At 36.4% G+C, this 19,923-nt stretch overlaps 1 protein-coding gene across 1 annotated transcript in view; it reads right to left on the reverse strand.

The window, feature by feature from the left end:
• Positions 1-19,923, reverse strand: part of LRRC72 (leucine rich repeat containing 72) — a 35,987-nt gene continuing 16,064 nt past the window's right edge. The window contains 6 exon segments of the mRNA XM_006211732.3: positions 1-231; positions 1,169-1,196; positions 2,630-2,782; positions 3,761-3,850; positions 9,957-10,067; positions 11,144-11,225. Of these exon segments, the coding sequence (XP_006211794.1) occupies positions 66-231; positions 1,169-1,196; positions 2,630-2,782; positions 3,761-3,850; positions 9,957-10,067; positions 11,144-11,225 (630 nt within the window). The 3' untranslated portion in view covers positions 1-65.

A 19,923-nucleotide genomic window follows, 5' to 3' on the forward strand; every position in this document is an offset into this window, starting at 1 on the left:
TATGCTAATAACAGAAAAGTTTAATATTAACTGAAAACCACTGTGATTGCTAGAAACCCCAGGGGTTATCTCAGTGTAACTGTGAGCATTTGAGCAGGTTCTGTGCTTTTCTCTTCGAGATATTTTTCCTCTCGTGTTGGAACCGTGTCCCAGTTCAGAAATGTAATGGCCATTGCCGATCGCTTCATGGACCTTACAAAAACAGCATCTTCTGGGTCATCAAAAATAGTTCTGCAAAAACGGCAATTATGTCAGAAAAAAACATCAAGTAGACCAAAGTGAATGTTTAATTTAAATGAATCAATGCCATATTTTCCTGTTATTTGTAGTATAGTACCACTGACGGCTTTTGGGCCCTACTGACAAATGACTTTCAGGACAGGTAACACTATGTTTATTGTACATACTGTTTATTTTAAAAATAGAGTGGACATGTTTGGGACTGGCTATTATAGCTTAGGTCTCACATGTTCATGCACTCATGTTTCAAATCAGTGTTAAATGAACAATTAAAGTATTTATAGCTATCATATGCATATTAGTATCTTATGTACCTTTTATTGGGAAGATTTTTTTCTCTACATTATACTATATTTTATAAATGTGCTTGGAGATAATATTTTTCAAGACTGAATCCAAAGAAGAAATCCCTAAGTGCAAAATTTTAAAATAATGATTTTTAAATTCATCAATATTCATAAATTTAAGGATGCTTTTCATATTTTATGAACTATTTCTTTTGAAAATGTAAATTCCAGTGAATATAAAATGTTAACAATTGCTCTCACTGACCAGATATAGGGGAACAGTAAACAAAGAAGTAAAGACCTTCATTTGTAATATCTAATAATTTTTAAGTTTTTTTATGCTTACTTTTAAGATTTTGCCTTTTTCTTTTTTAATGTTTTTGTCCAACTTCTCCCTCTACCTCAACTCACCTCTTCATTTATTTTAGGTTATAATAGTAATATTAAAAACCTAAATATGTCAAATATGAATACACAGCTTGAACTACTTTATCACAGAAACCCAGCAATTTTTCCCATCTTTTGAAGAGTTAGTCATTTTTTTAACTTACTGAAATGTTTTGAGAAAAGAGAATAATTTAGGGAATCAACACAATTATGAAATAATCTGATAATAAAAGTAAAGTTAAAAAATCACTTACCTGTCTACATTATTCGCAAATGCAAAGTCTAAAAAAAATACATTTCTAAATTAGTATGTTCCAAAAATTTTTTCAGCATTTTAAAACAATAGAGTAATACTGTAAAGGAAAAGGTCTAGAGCATAGCTCTCTGGTTTCTGAGCCATCATTCAGATAACAGTCCAATCCATCAAAATTACCTTGATACCTAACCCCGAACTGAAATTTTCTCTTAAATATTGTACCTTAAGTTTGTCTCAGGTTTTTGAGGCAAATTCTCTAATACCATACACATCTCAAAACTCTGAGAACAAAGTGCTCAATTTAGTTCCCAATGGAATCCAAGTGGGAATTTTTATAATTCAGATATTGAGTCTTATGTGCAGAAACAGGTCCTTTTTATTTTTCAGATAGGCACATGCATCTATAAATGCACAAATAGACCAAATGCGGGAAAAATATTTAAGGCAGTTTAAACCACTTGGATTCTTGGCATTAACTTCAAAGAAATAGAATAAACAACTTCTAGATCCCCACAAGAATCTACCTCTTCCCCAGCTTTGGAGCTCAAAGGCTAGTCCTCAAAGCTTGGATTTCTTACGGTATCTTCTAGAGACTATTACTGCTTAGTTCATTCCTCTCCAGAAGGCCCAGTGCCAGGCTGGTGGTGGAACGTGCGAACACCTGTTGGGCCACCAAAGCTCACAGTCTGAGCTCTTGCCAACCCCCAGGCGGCAAGGAGTACACAGCCTCCGCCTGAGGAGAGGGCTGGTGGCATTGGTCCCTTCACAGGACTAACCCAAGTCTTCCATGTCTTCTCTGACCCCTCAGACTCTTTTCCTACATCTTTAATTACTAAAAGCTCGTACTTTGCTTATGATGAATATAAACAAGAAAATAGGAAAAAGTGCAATCTCCCTTTGGCTTTTCCGATTCCTCTTATCAGAAGTATCACTATTAAGAGCTCTGCACATGTTTCTAGCCCCCATGTGCATATATATACATTTATGTATTTCTTCTAATTTGAAGATATTCAACTTATACCTGCATATGATCACTATGTATGACAGTACAATCAAATAGTGTATATTTCTGAGTGAAGGAACCACAGATAATTTTTATTTCTTCTTAATATTCTTCTATATTATCAAAAACAATTATAGCATTAATTGGTGAAATTGTCCAGTGTCAGTGGTAATAATAACAATTGTAGCTTATTCACTGAGCCCTTTATGCTGTGCTAGATACTGGGGTAAAGGACTTCAATGTATAATCTCATTGTTATCACATTACCTTATTTAGTTAAATATACACAAATGAAGATGGAAGTTGCATATTTAATTAGGCTAATAAAATTAGAAAATATTTATTTTACTATATAAGTACTTAGTTTATTGTAAATTGAAGTTATTATTATAACCAAATTACCCAAAAGTTTGAGAAGTTTTAATTTCAGCTTTTTGTTTTTTCCCCCCAAAATACCTGAAGGTACTTTCTGGGCTGGTTTTTGCTTAAATGTAGATTTAGGATCCCATGAAGCATCTACTTTTCCTCCAAATGCTATTGATTGAACAATATGAGCCTTTTTATGGTTAAAAATCGTAATCATTGATCTTCTTTCTTTTTCTGTAACTTCTGATAAATGCAAAAAGTAATGTTATTGCATATAAATAGATACAGAGTGATTCAACATAGAATTATTTTCAAAAGTGGATTTATCTGAACTATATTGTACTATGTGTCAAAATTACTTTCTAAAAAGTCTACCAAGTTATTACCATAATCTCATAAGTGCTCAATATATGTCCTTCACATCACAAGCCACAAACCAGTCCTAATGCATCCCAGAAACTCTGACACTTCACCATAGATGATTGAAATTGCAACTATGCTATTTCCCTACTTTTCTTCAAGGCTGTGAGGAAGAAAAGGAATAAATATAAGATTTTAACATATCCTCATTAAAAAGTTACTCAGTTGTAAATTATTAAGAATGTTCAAATCGTAGAAAGCTACATAGATAGGTAATAAAGCACTTCTGGGTAAAATAGACCACAAAAATATAAAATGTAATGCACTGAGGTTGATTTTTTTGTGGCTTATATACTAGTTTACATACTACTAGTATCTACAATGTCTAAAGATGCATTCACAAAGAAGTTATTGTTTATGTGTTTTAGTACATATATATAACTTAACTTTATGTACATACATAAATTTCAGGTGTGTGTATGTATGTGTGTGTGTGTATATATACATATATATATATGTATAAGAATTTCAAAGAATATGACTTTTAGAACCTAAATAGGCCTTAGGAGTTTTAGTTCAGTTCTCTTATCTTTGAAATAAGAAACAACACATTACTGTCAAAACCAGAGCCAGAAGGAGACCTTCCCTTATGTTCAGTTAGATGACCTTTCTTATAAAGTGGTCAACAGACATGAATTCCTAAATTACGAACAAATTTCACACAGCAAAAATTTCAAAAATAAATAACTAAAAAACTCATTTACAAAGAGAATTATTTTCAAAGTTATTTAGCATTTTTAAGCGACTGAGTTAGTTGTAAGACTGCCTCTTAAATAGTTCTTTGCAAGGAGGTGTCCTTACGATTTCGGTCAAGAAACTCCACTCCTGGAAGGTGGTAGATTATGTATAAACGGTACACGTTATATTGGCACAAAGGGTTTTGGTAGAGACCTACAAAGAAAGACGTCAGATTTCAAAATTAGTTTCATTTATCACTTGGTAAAACGTGGGAAACTGCGGGATCAACATAAAACATAAGAACACATAAAGGTCGGCTTCATGGACCAAACCAACGGCCTCACCAAACTCTTACTTATTCAGAGCAGGCCTGGCTTTTCCTATCTGTTATGTTCATTCATTCAACAGATATTTTCGGAGTGCTTGATGTCTACCAGGAACCGTGCTAGGTGCTGAGGTCATGTCGTTGATCCAAATGTGCCACAGATAAGCAGCTTTAAATGTCCATAAATTAATCAGGAAAGGAAGAGGTCGCTATTGGCGCTAGAGGGTTCCTGATGCTGCTGTTTATTTAAGTTCATTTGGTTCTCTTCTTCCGGTCCCAAAGGTCACAGGAGTGCCCGCATGGAGATCGACAGAGATGCAGTACACTGTTCTAATACAGCTTTCTTCCTCAGCCTCACACCATTGTGCATAGTTCAAATGCAAATGCCAGTAGCAGCTTTCAGATCTCAGCAGGAGCAGAGGTGAGCAGATGTGGGGCTTGCGTCTTGTCTGCCTCTGGCCAGGCACAGGATGTCCTCATGTGCAGATCCTGGGGTACAGAATGAACTGTGCTCGCTAACACAGTGGCTAGAGGTGGGAGGCATGTGGTTGTGTAAGTGCTCCTGGCACTTCTGACATCACGTCCATTAGGCATCAGCATATACGTTTTGAAAAATCTTCAACTACAAGTTGTGTTTTATTTTCACAGAAAAGGCATAATGTTTTCCCTATCCTTTCTTAGATACTATTAAACAGGGTTATTTCAATACAATGTAAAATAAAACTTTTATGATTTCCCATTGGATACCTTTAGATTTTGGATTCTGCTTTCATGGAATTTCTAGAAAATACTCCTGGAAAATCCATCTAGCGAGAACCACTAGATGGCAGTAGCAGAAAGAGCTCAAGTATGTACAATAACATCTCTGTTTCAACAAAATGAGGCTCATTTAATGTACATTTAAATTTAGCAGTACTGTACCATTTGACTATTTATAAAATACAAGATGTCTGATAAAAGCAGGAAAGTATTAGACATTAGAAACCCAGAAAAAAACTGATTAATATGTATAAAGAATTCGCAATATAAAGAAGATGGGGGGGCATGCTTGAAAGACAATAAACTATTTAGATAAAAACTGAAGAAGTTAATCATCTGAATGTTTTCTCTGCAGGTAATAAAATATTTTGATATTTGTTGTATAAACACCAACTTCTCTGGCTAATAAAATCACTATATATATAGCCATTCCCTGTGGAAAATATAAGCTTTAGAGGAACTTTAGGCAGGCACTGGAAGACACCTGGTGCATAATAAACAAAGGTTATTAAGAGGAAAGACATAAAAGAAAATATAGAGCCAGGAGCAACAGGGAAATTTAAAAGAAAGGCTATATGCCTGTACTGGGGAAAATGAGAGGAAGAATGAAATGGATATTTTTCAAGATTTCTTAAGTGACAAAACTGGTTTGAATTTTAATCTTATAAGAGAAAGAATTTAAAGTGGTAACAAATAATTATTATAACTACAGGACAGGGAATAGAACGGATGTATATTAAGCCCGTAAAAAGGACAGATTAATAAAGATCCACAGGGATCATGCATTGTAGTTTGAGCCCGAAAGAGAAGGGAAAAGGACACCCTTGAAAAATATAGGAATAAAACACAATTGTTTTTACTGAATTTAGGAGGTAGAAAAATTCAGTCATGTTTTAGTGCAGAAGTCTGCTCTGTGGTTACTGTCTTAGAGGATCACATCTGACAGCTCATAACCCTATCGTACATCATAGCAGCTGGGAGTGGAGTCTGCCCACAAATGATGTTAACGGGAAGTGCAGCAACCTCCTTCAGTGACGTTTACTTTTGGGATCCCTTTTCATCTTCTCTTTTCTCTCCGAGAACAAAGACTATTTAATTTCTTTTATTGACTTTTCCTCCTAAGTGCTTAGTTAAATAACTTCTTTATGCAAATTTTAAAACGTCTAGCTTCAGCTAAACAAAACACCAAATTTGGATTTACTACTATTATGTTACTTATTAAAAAGGTGTCAATGCTAAAAACTTGTGCTTATTGTGGTTCACCACTTGCCGCATCGTAAAGTAAAACCTGAGTGACAGCGAGTCAGAAAACCGGGCTATTAAGCCCAGTCTCTGATTAAATTAACTTAAAAAAAATAGAATTAAATAATTTTAAAGGCATTTCGTTTTCATAATTCTTCACATTTTTTCCTCGCTGTTAAATTTTAGAAGGAAGCAATCTTATTTTTAACTCTCTTTTTGCCCTTCCACACTACTAAACATTTAATATTTTGGATTTATGAGTTTTGGATTGATGCTACTAAAATTGCCATAAATAAAGTTTCTAGGACATGAAATCAGTTCCCTGTGTCTGAAAGTTCTGAAAGCCTTCTATGATGTATGGGTACCTTCCTTTAGAAACTATGAAGTGAAATAGCTTACACTTTCACTTTCAATAGGTTAATACTATTTAATCCCCCTTTCCCTCCAGGCAACTTACAGAGCACACCTCAGTGGCGCCAGCACTGTCTTGCTTATCTTAATTTGGGATTCTGCATCTAAGCAATTTATATGTACTCAATAATATATCAAAATGTCTCCACTACCTTACTGCATAATCTTCAGTTACACAAGTCCTGTGTGTGAAGCTACTTATTGTTGAAACAGAAGAGAAAAAAAAAATACAGTCATCTAAATAATTGGCTCCAGTTAATGTTCTTTAACGTTCAAAGCAAAATTAAAAATCACCATTTAAATAAACCTGGATATTTTTAAGGCCACCTTTGAATAAAGTTGATGTGATTAATAATGTACCAACATATCCATTTTAATGGATAAGATAAATGTTCAAAAAGAAGCTAAAAGCAGTCCCACCTGTGCCCATGCAGAACAGCCTTGGAAGAAAGTTCAACTGTCAACAACCAGAAGTTCTGGCTCAAGGTTACTTGGTAAGGCCAATCTCCATTGTAATCATCATCTTAGTTTGTACTGAATATGTAAATCATCCCTGATTTTTAAAAGGCAAACTTACACTAAAGTAGGAGTTAAGAGAGTGAGGGATGCTATTTCAGGACAAACAGCAATGAAAGACCCAGTGGGCTTTTTTTATTGAGCGGCCTGTTCTATTGTGTTGTTTGGAAGGTCCCACCTTGAAGGGTAATTCAGGTCAAGAGGCTCAAAGACACCACTGAGACCTCCCAGCATCCCGCTTCACTCCCTGGCTATTTGCCGTCAGCAGTGGACTGTGGCCAAATGAGGAAGGGCAGAAGGTATTTAAGAGAAGAATCTGTAAAAAAAAATGGGGATCCTCTCTTGAAAGGGGCCCAAGGGGCCCTTCCTGTGAAACCTTAAAGCTCTGCTAAGAAAGAAGTCTTAACAATTATGGAATGTAGGAGTCCAACTATTCTTCCCAGCAGTGGAGCTTACTGAAACATAGAGAAAATCTGAGAGAAATGAGGAGACTAAAGATTTAGGAACAAGAGAATGGGTTAAATATTTTCTTGTTGGTAGCGGTGGTATTTTTTCCCTCTGCTGGGAAGGAGACAGGAAGACTGAAGGTTAGTGAAAATCATCAGCCACGAAGTGGGTCTTTGACACAAGCAGATCCCGATTTAGAAAGAGTTAGGAGGAGGGAAGGAAAGAGACAAATGGAGCTGGAAAGAGAGGGTGTGGAAAGGTAGACTGCCTGGAGGGAAAAGGTGTGGCCCTCCTGACTCAGCCTGGAAGTCAGGAATTCCAGTTTCTAGGACCTCACACTCTGTAGCTGGTTTTAGGCCTCCCTGAAGCTCCCAGCCTTGTGTCTCCTGGGCAATCTCTTGGCAGTTCTCATAAATGCCAGTGGAGGGTGCAATGCTGAAACGGATTAGGGGTTTATCCTGCACCCAGGCTATTTTCTCACCCTCTGAAGAACTTGCAATCGAAGTGGAATAATAATAATAATATTTTAGCACTTACAGTTTAACGACTTGAAAAGACAAAATGTTTAACACTTGGAAAAACATGAATTTCTTATTTTAGTTAATGAGCTGAGTCTAATCTGTGATTGCAAATGAGGCTCACAGAAACTTAATCCGAGGACATTACTGCACAAATATAATTAGTAGCTAGTAAATGCAAACTTTTAAAAATAGTATCTTTAAACTAAAGTGGGGGGAAGTTTCAAAACATGCATATTTTTCATAAAATGATTTTTGGGGGGAGATGGACACAGTATTTTCTCCATTAAATAATGATTCCACTATTATATTATTGAATTAATAAATAAATGATAAATATTTATTGAATGAATGAACCAATAAATGATAAATAAAAGAAACAAGGCATGAGTTTGTTTCAACATTCCTTAGTAGTCAGTCTGGCTAAAGCCCTGAACCTTGCATTTCTACAATTAAAGAAACAGTAATTCTAATCACATCATTGGATTACTAGGAAGATTTAAATGAGAATATAAGTAAGCATTTTCTCTATAGAAAAGACATTCAAACACACTGTTATTATAATGATTATTATTTAGAATGTTAGGTTTTTAAAAAATCTATTTACCACGCAGCAGAATTTCTGGACTACGTGCATTCCAATTTATTACCTAATTTACACAATCTATAATAAAGCTTTTTTGCTGTTGTTGCTGCTTCAAAGTTACAGTAATGTGAAGAAATGCTTTTCAAAAACATGTTTTATAAAGTTAGCTTACTATTTCAAGCAATTCTGAAAGGTAACTATTAGTTCATTTTGCAAAAAAATGGAGGTAAGGGAGAGTTCAGCATCTAGCATAACCAGACTTTTCATCATAGAAGCATTTGTTTAGCACAGAAGTGCCAGATAATTCAAATATTCTGGCCAATCCTGAGTTCTTCACAAACCTTATCAATCTCAAAAATGAGCACTGAATTCCCATGAACTTGGAGTAATTTTAATAGTTGGATTTAAAGAACCTACCTATAAGCATATGAATTATGCATACAGTATATCTAACTCAATAACACTGAAAATGTATAAAAACTTCAGTAACTGTGTATTTATCTGATCAGAACCTCCACCATCAACACCAGTTTACACATATTCAAATCACTGTCTCAGGCAATCCTGAGAAATGAATAGAAGATGAATAGGAAAAAAAAAATCTATTTTATGACATCGTATAAAGAAGTCTCCAGACTCAACTTTGAAAATTCACTCACTGATCTGAGTGTCTTTTCCGTTGGTTCACCTAGAACCATTTGTCCTGAATTGCAATTGTGTATGGGTTTATTTACCCTTCAACACTATAAGCTAATTGAGAGTAGAAGCTGTGTATTATTTATTTTTTCCAACCCGTTTCACACTTTCTTCCAATACTAAGGCCAGCTCCCTGCTGGGTGTAATCCAGTACATATATGAATGAAGTTTGCTGTTCACCCAATGAAAAGCTTGCATTAGAACTTGCTCTTTTGTGGGCAGGGGGTGGGTGTCAGCTTTAATAATATAATTCACATGATTCACCAATTTTAAGTATATAATCCCTGGTTTTTAGTATATTCATAGAATTGTGCAAACATCACCACTGTCAATTTTAGAATATTTTCATCACCTCGAAAAGAAGCTCCACACCCCTTATTCTTTAGCTGTCACTCCCCAGCCCCTCATCTCCTCAGCCCTGGGCAAACATTAATCTATTTAAAAACTGTTACCTCTCAATTTTGCTATCTTGATAGAGGTACCTATTCCGGACATTTCACATAAATGGAATCATACAGCATGTGCTAAAACTTCCTTTTGAGATAAAACCAAAAACACAGATTTAAACATGTAACGACTCTTTTGCCCCTTACATCATTTTCATTTGGCATGCCACATCATTTCACAAAAATGCTTTTCTACCTGTTGTTCTTTCAAAATGTATCTTTAAAAAGAATAAGGTCTAGTCTTGTTTTCAGAAATATCTAAGTAGTTTAGCTGTAAACATTGATCTAACTTAAATTCAGAAAATAAAAAGAATTGTGATAACTGTGTTATCACTGCTTTAACTTATAGCCATATAAAAGTGCAAATTAATACTTAGGGTCTTCAGGTTTAGCATTCCCTTTAATTCCTTCACTGTTGCATCAATGCTTGTTAACTCATTGTGGTGTAGCAGGAGTATATGCAATGAAGGCAAATAGTGAAGGCCTGCAAAAAACATTTATAAGATTTTAAACATTTGTAATGCTAATTAAACATGCTAACTAAACAAAAACAAAGAACGCATTACTTCTTGTGAAAGAAGGAGTTGTTATTAATAATTTGATGAATTATCATTAAGGATACAACAAAGCATAAGAATTGAAATTATCTATTGTGATTTGGGAATAGAGTCAATTTCTTTCCACTGTTATTTTTCCCTGTAGCAATGATTTTGTGTGTTTGATTTTGAAGGGGACATTTTCCTTATCCTTCTTTGTTTTGTTTTGCCAATGTTGCTTAGCTTATAATGCCAATCAAGGAAATAATTATTCAAGACAATATCCCTCCCCAAATTGCTCAATGAAATATTTTCTTTACACAGTAGGAAGCCAAATATTCATATTATTTTATTGATTCTAAATTGCATATTTCCCACATTTTTAACATAAGTGAAAGTAGGTTATGTGTTTGCAATAGCAATGTCATGGTTTAATTGGAAAGGTTTTTCTTTCTTCCTGGTACAAGAAATCATAGTGCACCTCAAGATTTGTGACATTTCAATCCTACATTGTGTGATATTACAGGAAAATGTTTTGTACTATTCCCCTTTTATTTCATGATCATGGTATATCATGCATGTACTTTTATACCTGGCTTAAAATTGTCAGTTTAGTGATGCAGAGTGAAACAGAAATTTGTCTGGGAAAAATTATAGCCAGCAAAAACATATTAGACTATTTATAAAGTTGTTATTTTTATTAACACTCCCAAATATTGTTATAATTTGCTTCCACAATATCTAGTTTGAGTCCAACTGTGCAATAGAATGGCAAAACTTCTGTGTTAAGAAAAAGATTCTTTCACATCTTTAATAAGACACATAACAACACTGAATTAAAACCATAATCAAGCAGCATATCTTAAATGAAATGTACATAAGAACACTAAAAGTAACAGATTGCATCATATATTTTCAACAAAAATGTTAAAACAGATTTTTGCATGTGATTAGCAATGCCATAGTTGAAAGTTATTATTTAATTAAAAATCAATTAAATCAAAAGAGAAAATTTAAGACATACCTTCTATATCAAATATTGCATTGTTGTTTAGATATAGCTCTGTCAGACAGTAGTTTCTAGTTAGAAATGTTATTCCATGGAGCTGAAAATGAGAGTTAAAGAATAATATACTTTCTGCAATAATGATATATAATTACATATACATAAATAATTAAATAAGAATCATAGAAATTCAACATTTGCTGTTGTTATTTGTGAGTTTACATTTGGGTTGTCTTTGAGGTCACGTCTGATAAAAAAGAGTGTTTTTAGCCAACTTAACATGAACCTCTCTTACCACATCCCCACCAAACTCTCCTGTGTGGCTTGCAAAGCCTCTGTGATCTGGCCTAGCTCTTTTGCTTTAACAGTGTTTCTCACAGTTCCACTCCGTGTAGCCTCATTGGATCTGGCTCCAGATAGCCACTAATTCACCATCACACATTAATAAGTGGCTAGTATGTGCCAAGGGCTCTCTCCTCAGAAAATGCTGAGCCATTTCTGCATCTGTGTATGAGTCATGATTTCTCTTTGCCTGCATGACTTTTCCTCCTGGTACATTTCTGATTATTCTTAAGGATCTGCCCTAGGCCAACAAGACCTATCAGACCATGCCCGAGCAGGCAGGCTGTCACAGGAAGTTTCCACTGCTCCAGAGATTTGTTGAGACTATTCTTTGATCTCTTTGCATCTCACTGCTGTCCTCTTGCTCAGTTACCACCCACACTTTGTTTCTCTAACTGCTCCAGCAGTTTGAGTCAGATCTCCTGAAAGATGGTCTGATTCTGAATTCTCTTTCTTTATGCCCCATTCTGTGAACTACCTCCTCTTCCCAGGCTCACTGTCCTTCAGGTCAACAGATCTCAGTTTAGCTGAGGATTCTGTACTATGCACACACACAGGAGGTCAGACCCAGCTCAACCAGCCACCATCCCCAAGTAGAGGACAAGGCACAGCACAACCCTGTCACGTTACAGCTCGTCACTTTTAAGTAAGGTCTTATCTGACAGCCCCCATCCCCATGAACCTTCATCTTCTTGACCTCACCCCAGCACATCCTTTGACTTGTGCTGTTAATCACTTGATCACTAGTTTTGTGTCTTCCTTAAGGGAAGAAACCATATTTCTTCAGTACCTTTTCCTTCCCACCTCTCCTTTTCCCTAACAATATGCTGGTGTTGCATCTCATTTTAAGATTAGATTAGAAATTCAGTGTATATGAATTGGAAATAGTCAAAAGCACTCTTGAAAATTCCTCAAATGTACATGACAGGAGCATTTAACTCTAAACTAAATTCAGAAATGTTTCTGTTACCCTGCAAGGAGAATCCCATTTTTTTTTAAAGATATTGACTTAATAGCCTCGATAAAATTTGACAGATTTGTTTGAGTTATGAGGCTGAGACATGGTAGAGTCATAGGGTGGGGCAAGTACATTTTAAAAGCAGCACTTAAGTTAAATGCAACAATGCTAACTTTACTGTTTAATACAGGATCTAGCAGGGAGAAGAATCTCAAGAAATAGTTACTGATCAAGTGCTTACTAGTTTATATATACAGAAATATATACTCATGATTGTAAATTAATTTTACGTGTTTATTAAAGCTCATCACAGGAACTATTGTCATCAGTTAAACAGAACTGTTCTGACCTTTGATGGATTGATTAAGGTAGACAGATGCCAACCCATCTGATTTAGTGAGGATTTATTGGAAACTTTAATCATGCCATCTCATATCTCAGAAAAGTTATGTTAGATATGTATCCAAAGTTTGAAAATAGGTTTCTTTAATAAATTTCTTTAATTTTTTTTCTTGTGAAACAGTCACAAATTATGAAGCTATAAAAGGCACATGTGCCACTCGTCTCATTGTCTCACAAACTCATCTGTACCAACTTATTCGGCACTTGTGCAGGAGAACCAACAGTAATTCACCCCAGCTTTTGTTAAGTCACGAGAAGAGCCGTGTATCCCCAGGTAGAAGAGGCCATTCAACGCAGTGAGGATTGGGTCCCAGTTGGCTTACTATCCCTTTCTACTCTTCCCACTGGCTTCCTGACAGCAACTCATGGCCTTCTGTCCTTCCTCTCACCACTCCCTGATCTAATGATAGCCACAGCTAACATCAGCATAGAAAGAGAACACCAGTGCAAACCAGCACTTTTTCTTCTCTCTTTTTTTATCCAGTTGCCTGCCTGACCACACATTAACAGAATATTACTAATTAGTTGAGATTTTAATTTCTCTTACATTATGCATTAACAAATTCAATTTTTCCAAGAGCATTAAGATCTTTGGACCATTATTATTGGAATTTTTAAGACTGCACTGTTTATTGGGATGAAATGAATGGGGGGAATGGAGTGGAAAGAGATAAAGCCAGATAATGAAGACCTTAGGGATTTTGTGCAGAGGAATGCTATTGCCCAGTTTTATTTTAGAAAGAAACCGGCAGGGGAGAGCATGGTTTAGAAGACATGGTAAGTATAATGGGAGGAGATGAACAAAAAGGGTGTTAGGCTAATTCAGAAGAATATACGGGTCCCAGAGTAGAATACCAGTTGGACAAGAGAGAAGTAGAAGAAACTGAGAGAGGGTTCCAAGGTAGAATTCACAGGACTTAATGCTGCAATGGAGCAAGTTGATAAAGTCAAGATCTAGGAATGGGAATTGGAAGATGTGCTGATTGTTCTGACACTCAAGTCATTGTTAAAGTAAAATGTTATTATAATTATTCATTTAGAAAATTTGCGCTATTGAGTCTAAGAACTGCCATAGGATTTATATTGAATGTGACATGTCACAAATCGTGTATCTTAGCTCATGCTTGGCACGTAGCAAGTGCTCCATAAATGATAGCTATTATTATTTACTATTTAACCATTACTATTTCTTATAGAGCTGAGAACACTTACATTTAAGGTAAAGCTCTTACAGGTAACCACTGAGGTACAAGTGGGGAAAAATTTATGGAGGCATTCTTTTGGAGCAGGATTTCTTAACCTCTACCACTATTGACATTTTAGACCAGATAATTCTTTGTTGGGGTTGGGGGAGCTTCCCTATGGATTGTAGTATGTTTGGCAGCATCCCTAGTCCCTATCCATTAGATGCCAGTGGCACATATACCCTGGTTGTGAAAATAAAAAATGTCTCCAGACAGTGCCAAATAGTCCCCTTGTGTGTGTGAGGAAGGGGTGCAAAGTCACTCCTAGTTGAGAACTGCTGATTCAGAGTCAAGGAGAGAGTCATATTTATCAAGTGCTTATTTATGAGCCAGGCGCTAAACTAGATGTTTTCAGCAACATTATCTAACATGATCCTTACAATAGCCCATGTTATTTCTTTTATCTCTTATATACCTCAGAGGAAACTGAGGCTCAGAGAAGTTAAACAACTTTCTCAAGGTAACGGAGCAAAGATTCAAACCCAAGTCTGCCTGACTCTCAGATCAAAAGTTGGCATATAGTTCATCATAATGTGATTCATTAACTTGGAGGAACTTCTATAAAAACAATCCAGAAAACATTAACTTGAATGTATTTTCAAGTAATGGAAAATATTGGTAGTTTGAGAAAATACTGAGTAATGGAAAATATTCCATAAATTAATTTTTTCTAGTATTCCAGCAATAACTAAAAAGCATGTTTAAAATGCACCCAAAAATATTTGGCATGAAATGAAAAAAATAGAACTATAACAATCTCCAAATATATACATATATGGCAAAGTACTAACATCTTCTGGAATGTATATACATACAGATATGTATAATTACCTTATTCTAAGCAATGAAACAGACACAGAGAGGCTGAGTAACTTGTTCAAGGTTACACAGCTAGTATATAGTGGAATTGAGGTTTGGTCCAGCTCCAGTAGTCCTTGCTGGGAACCACTGCACTTTATCTCCATTCAGGGTAGGAAGCTGAGCTGTCAGTCAGGCTCATTCCCAAACAGCCTGAGTCGTTTTAACCCTGAACATGCCACTTCATGCCCTTTCAACATGCTCTAGAGTCCCATTTCTACAGGTTCATAAAGGTGAACTGTTATATTGTTGATAAGGCTTATGATAGTCATTCCAAGAGTATTTCTTTTACATTAGAGGATTGTGATCAATGATTCTCTTAACTGTTGACTTTCAGGTCAGTTTGAATACATACTGTGGTCTGAGAAGACTTCTCAGTGTCCCTCAAATTATGTTGCATAATAACTTCCTAAGATACCAGTTTGCAAAATCAGTTTTAGGAATTATGCTCACTAAACCCAAATAATGCCAACAATGTAAAGAATGACTTCAAAACATTTCTATTATTGTGAAACAAGACCACAGAACTCTAGACTTAGAAGAGAATTTCAGAATTATATACATGAGATGGTGCAGGTAAGGAAAATGACTTCTGGTTAAAGGTTTAGATTGTATACACCTATCTAACTTTTCCCATTCAAAAATTTAACTAAAATGACAATAAAAGAATTATTTAAAAAGACATGTATTTATGACAGGAAGAACAGAAAATTAGACAATAGCAAAATAGTTTTGAAAGCTGGAAAGCATATGGTCTAAGTGGTAATAGAATTAACAGAAACAAGAAAGCCAAATTCTAAGCCAGAAAACAATCTTGTATTTATACCACAACATTCTAAAAAGGCTCAACGACTCGAAGTGAGGGTAAGGAGGAAGGGATTAAATGAGCACTATTGAAAGCTTTCTAAGACGCAATTCTACTTCTCAGGAATGTTCCCAGTAAAACCACGTGGCAACCGGACCTCTCCTACCACCTGGATGGGATAAAGGACAGAGTTCCTGGACAAGCAGACACTAGACAGAGGTAAAGACAGAGGTTCTCACTGAAAACTGGAAAATTAAGGGAATGTATATACATGGTATGCTGAGAGTTCCCAGCCCCCTTTCCCTAGCTTGGCTCTCAGAAAGCTGGTAGCCAGGTCTTTATAGTATAATCTTATTATACATAAAGGTCATGTAATAATAACATTTAAAGGGGGAAAACAAAGCCCTTGTTAATTAAACCATAAAAGTAGAATTTCAAATATAATAGGAGATTTGGAAGAGAATGTTGAAGAAATCTTCCAGAAAGTAGAACAAAATGACAAAAGAACAGGAAATAAGAGAAAATAAGAGAAAATTAGAGGAGCAGTTCAGTAGTTCAACATTTGCATAGGGGTTCCAGAAAGAGAGAATAATGAATACGGAAGAAAAAGAAATCAGCAACATACTTCAAGAAAAATTCCCCAAACTGCAGGATATGAGTTTCTAGATTGAAAATTCCCCAAGCTCGGCCCAAAGGAAAACAGACCCACACCAAGGCATATCACTGTGAAATGTCAGAACACTGTCCTCCAGACAGAAAACATGTGCATGCACACACACACAAGCCACACTCAAGAATCAGGAGCCAGTACTGAGAATGCCTCCACACTCCTCAGTAGCTGCACTGAAAACTGGAGGACAGTGGAGTGACGCCTTATGTCTAACCTAGAATTCTATCAGCCAAACGAGCCAACGCACTGGTACAAATATGAGCATTGAATAAACACAACTGCAGGTATGCAGTCTTAAAAAAGAATATGACCACATGGAATCCCTTCTCAGGAAGCCACTGGGGAACGTACCTGAGAAAAATGAAAGACACACAATACAAGAAACAAGAGAGAGGCCAAGGCAATCCCCAGGATGGTGATGAAGGGTGGTTACAGTTGTGCATGCTGGCACACAGGAAGAGTGGCACAAGTCAGAAGGTTCTGGGCAGACTTTTGCAAGAAAATGAAGGTAACTGAATGAATACATTGAACAGATTTGGTCAACTGACAAGAGAGTTTGGGTTGAATAAATGACAGTTTGCTAGGGCTGCGTAACAAATACCACAGACTGGGTGGCTTAAACAATAGAAACTTATTTCCTCACGTCTCTGGAGGCTAGAAGTCCAAGACCAAGGTGTTGGCAAGACTGGTTCCATTTTGAGGCCTCTCTCCCTGGCGAGCATATAACTGTCTTCTGGTGTCTTAACTTGATTTTCTTTCTGTGGTCTCTCTCTCCCATCCTCATCTCTTCTTATGAGGACACCAGTCATACTGGATTAGGGCCCACCCTAATGACCCCATTTTAACTTCACTGTCCCTATAAAGGCCCTGTCTCTAAATACAGTCCCATTCTGAGGTACTGGGGGCTAGGGCTTCAACATATGGATTTCAGTAAGTAAACGCTTCAGCCCATTAACAAAAAGTTACTTAAAAAAATCAAACAAGTATAAAATCCAGGGAAGTAGAGGAAATACAACAAAGGGAAAACAAGTAGAGTTTAATAAATGGTTTAGTTCTGAAGAGCATGAATTGTCGTAATAACAGAACCAGTGAATGCTGGTGTAACAAAAATTACGATAGAGCCGTATCAGGGGAACGGGAAATGGAAAGTATGCATGTGTATGGGAAGCTCGGAAATAGGGGCGGGAAAGACAGAGAATTAAGTCCTCATCCTAGTGGAAACTCGACAGCAATTGTCTAACAGAGAAAAGTCAAGAAGCAGCAGCAATACCAGCATGTGACTTAGAGATATGCTAATAAATAACAAGAGAGTATTTAAAAGAACTGGAAGTTGTTGCAGCTGGGGTCTGACAAATGAGGGCAGAGTGTGGGGAAGTGCTGCTATCTTACAGAATTAGCTAATTCTTTGAACCACTATAGCAGGCATACACACAGCTCTGCTGAAAATTATTTTTGAAAAAGAGTAGGCCCTTGATATTCATTCTGTGCTTACTGTGGGTGAGTTTCTTTGATCAGTACTTCACATAGGCCATCTCATTTCTTCATCATGACAACCTTTGAAGTACTTATGAAGAATAAATACCCCATACATTACATAAGAAGAAACAGAGCTCTAGATAGATTATGTGATTTGCTAAATATTATCAGCTGATTAGTGACAGGATTATAACTATACCTGACCTCTCAGTTCAACATCCACTTATAAAACAGCTATTCTGTTCCAGACTCTGCCAGGAATTATTTATGAAGATATTGGTGCTATTCTTTAGACTTTCATCTTTCTAAACATTATCTAATGAAATATAGGACACACTAGTCATTACTTTTTAGCCACCCAGCATTGAGTCCTCTTTCCTACAATTAAAGGAATTCTTCATCAAATGATCCTGGGTGGGAAACAGAACCTACTCCCCACTGGGCAAGATATTTGCTTTTTCAGACTTTCTGGAAGGTAGGGTGTGGACACAAGACTAGGCTAAGCTTATCAGATGCATCCACTCTTAACTTCAAATCAAGAACTAGTACTGCAAAGAAATGGAGACAGTTTAGTGTCAGTTCTGGTGGTGGCACAGGGGCAGACAGCAACATTCATTTTCCACAGCAGTGGCAGAGGTGGCAGTGGTGACGGTGGAAGTGTTCAGGGGCTGGTACTGGTGGCAAGGAAAGCAGCAGCACAGGCTGGGCTTCTGCTGCTGATTGGCAAGTCAACAGTGTATGTGGAAACCAGTCTGTGATGTGGTTTTGACCATGGCTTCTTTGATCCTGAGAATTTTCCAGACTTGACTCTTAAGCTACCTGATATTTACACAGTATCATTTCAATATGTTATTTTCCTGCTTAACTCAGCCAAAGCACGCTCCTGCTAAGTGAACTTCTGATTGCCTTAACTAGCACCTCTGCAAAGAAAGGTTCAACTTGGCAGACCTGGCTATGATGTTAAATAAACAGAAGGTGACATTTTTGAATGAACAAAAAAGTATCAAACTAAGCAAAATATTATTAATGTGCTCTCCTCAAACTTATAATTTATAATCACTTACATGACATACATGTCATTTGTGATTCACTGACAAAATGGAAACATTATATGTGTGAGAAAGTATCAGGATTTAAATTTACTCATTTTTGCATTCAACAAATACTTGTTGAGCAGCTGCTATGTGCCAGCATTGTGCTAAATTCAGGGGGTACAGCTGTGAATGAAATAGACAAAAATCCCTTTTTTATTCTAATGGGGAAAGAGAAAACAAACAATACATACAGTAAGTAAGTTATATATTATGGTATCAGTTGACAAGTGCTACGGGAAAAAATAAAGCATGGAGACTGTAAGTGGCCAGCAGGGAGATGTGTTGTATTTTAAATGGGCTGGTCAGGGTAGGCTTCCAAAGGAGGTAATATCTGAACAAATTCTTGATGAAGGGGAGGGAGTGGGCCACTAGGGTATCTATAGGAAGAGCACTGGGGAATGGACAGTGCTTAGGTCCAGAGACAACGTGGTGCCTGTTGCTGCTGGATCAGAGTGAATTATGGAGAGAAGGTGGGTAATAATGCCAGAGAGGTAACCAGGAGGGCTACTTGTGCAGGGCCTTGTAGGTGACTCTAAGAGCTCAGCTGAAAATAACAGGGGGCCATTGGAAGTTTTGTTCAGAGGAGTGATATGTTTTGACTGAGGTTTCCATAGATCACTTTGTTTACTGTCTTGAGTAATTCTCAGTTGTGTATGTGTGTGTGAGGGAGTGGAAGTGGAGTTGTTCCCCTGGGGGCATTTGACAATGTCTAGAAATATTTTTCATTGTTAATTCTGGGGAGAAATCTCCTGGCATGTAGTGGGTTAAGGCCATGGATGCTGCCAAACATCCCGAAATGCACAGGACAGCCCCACAATCAAGAATTACTTAGTTCAAAAAGTCAATAGTACCAAGTACCTGGGGGAAAAGACCCTAGTAATTAAATGACATTTGAAGTACTGAAAAATTATATAATTATGTGTTATTTAAAAGAGCATATTATTTCATG

The sequence above is a fragment of the Vicugna pacos genome, chromosome 7, assembly GCF_048564905.1.
Source record: "Vicugna pacos chromosome 7, VicPac4, whole genome shotgun sequence".
NCBI classification, from domain to species: Eukaryota; Metazoa; Chordata; class Mammalia; order Artiodactyla; family Camelidae; genus Vicugna; species Vicugna pacos.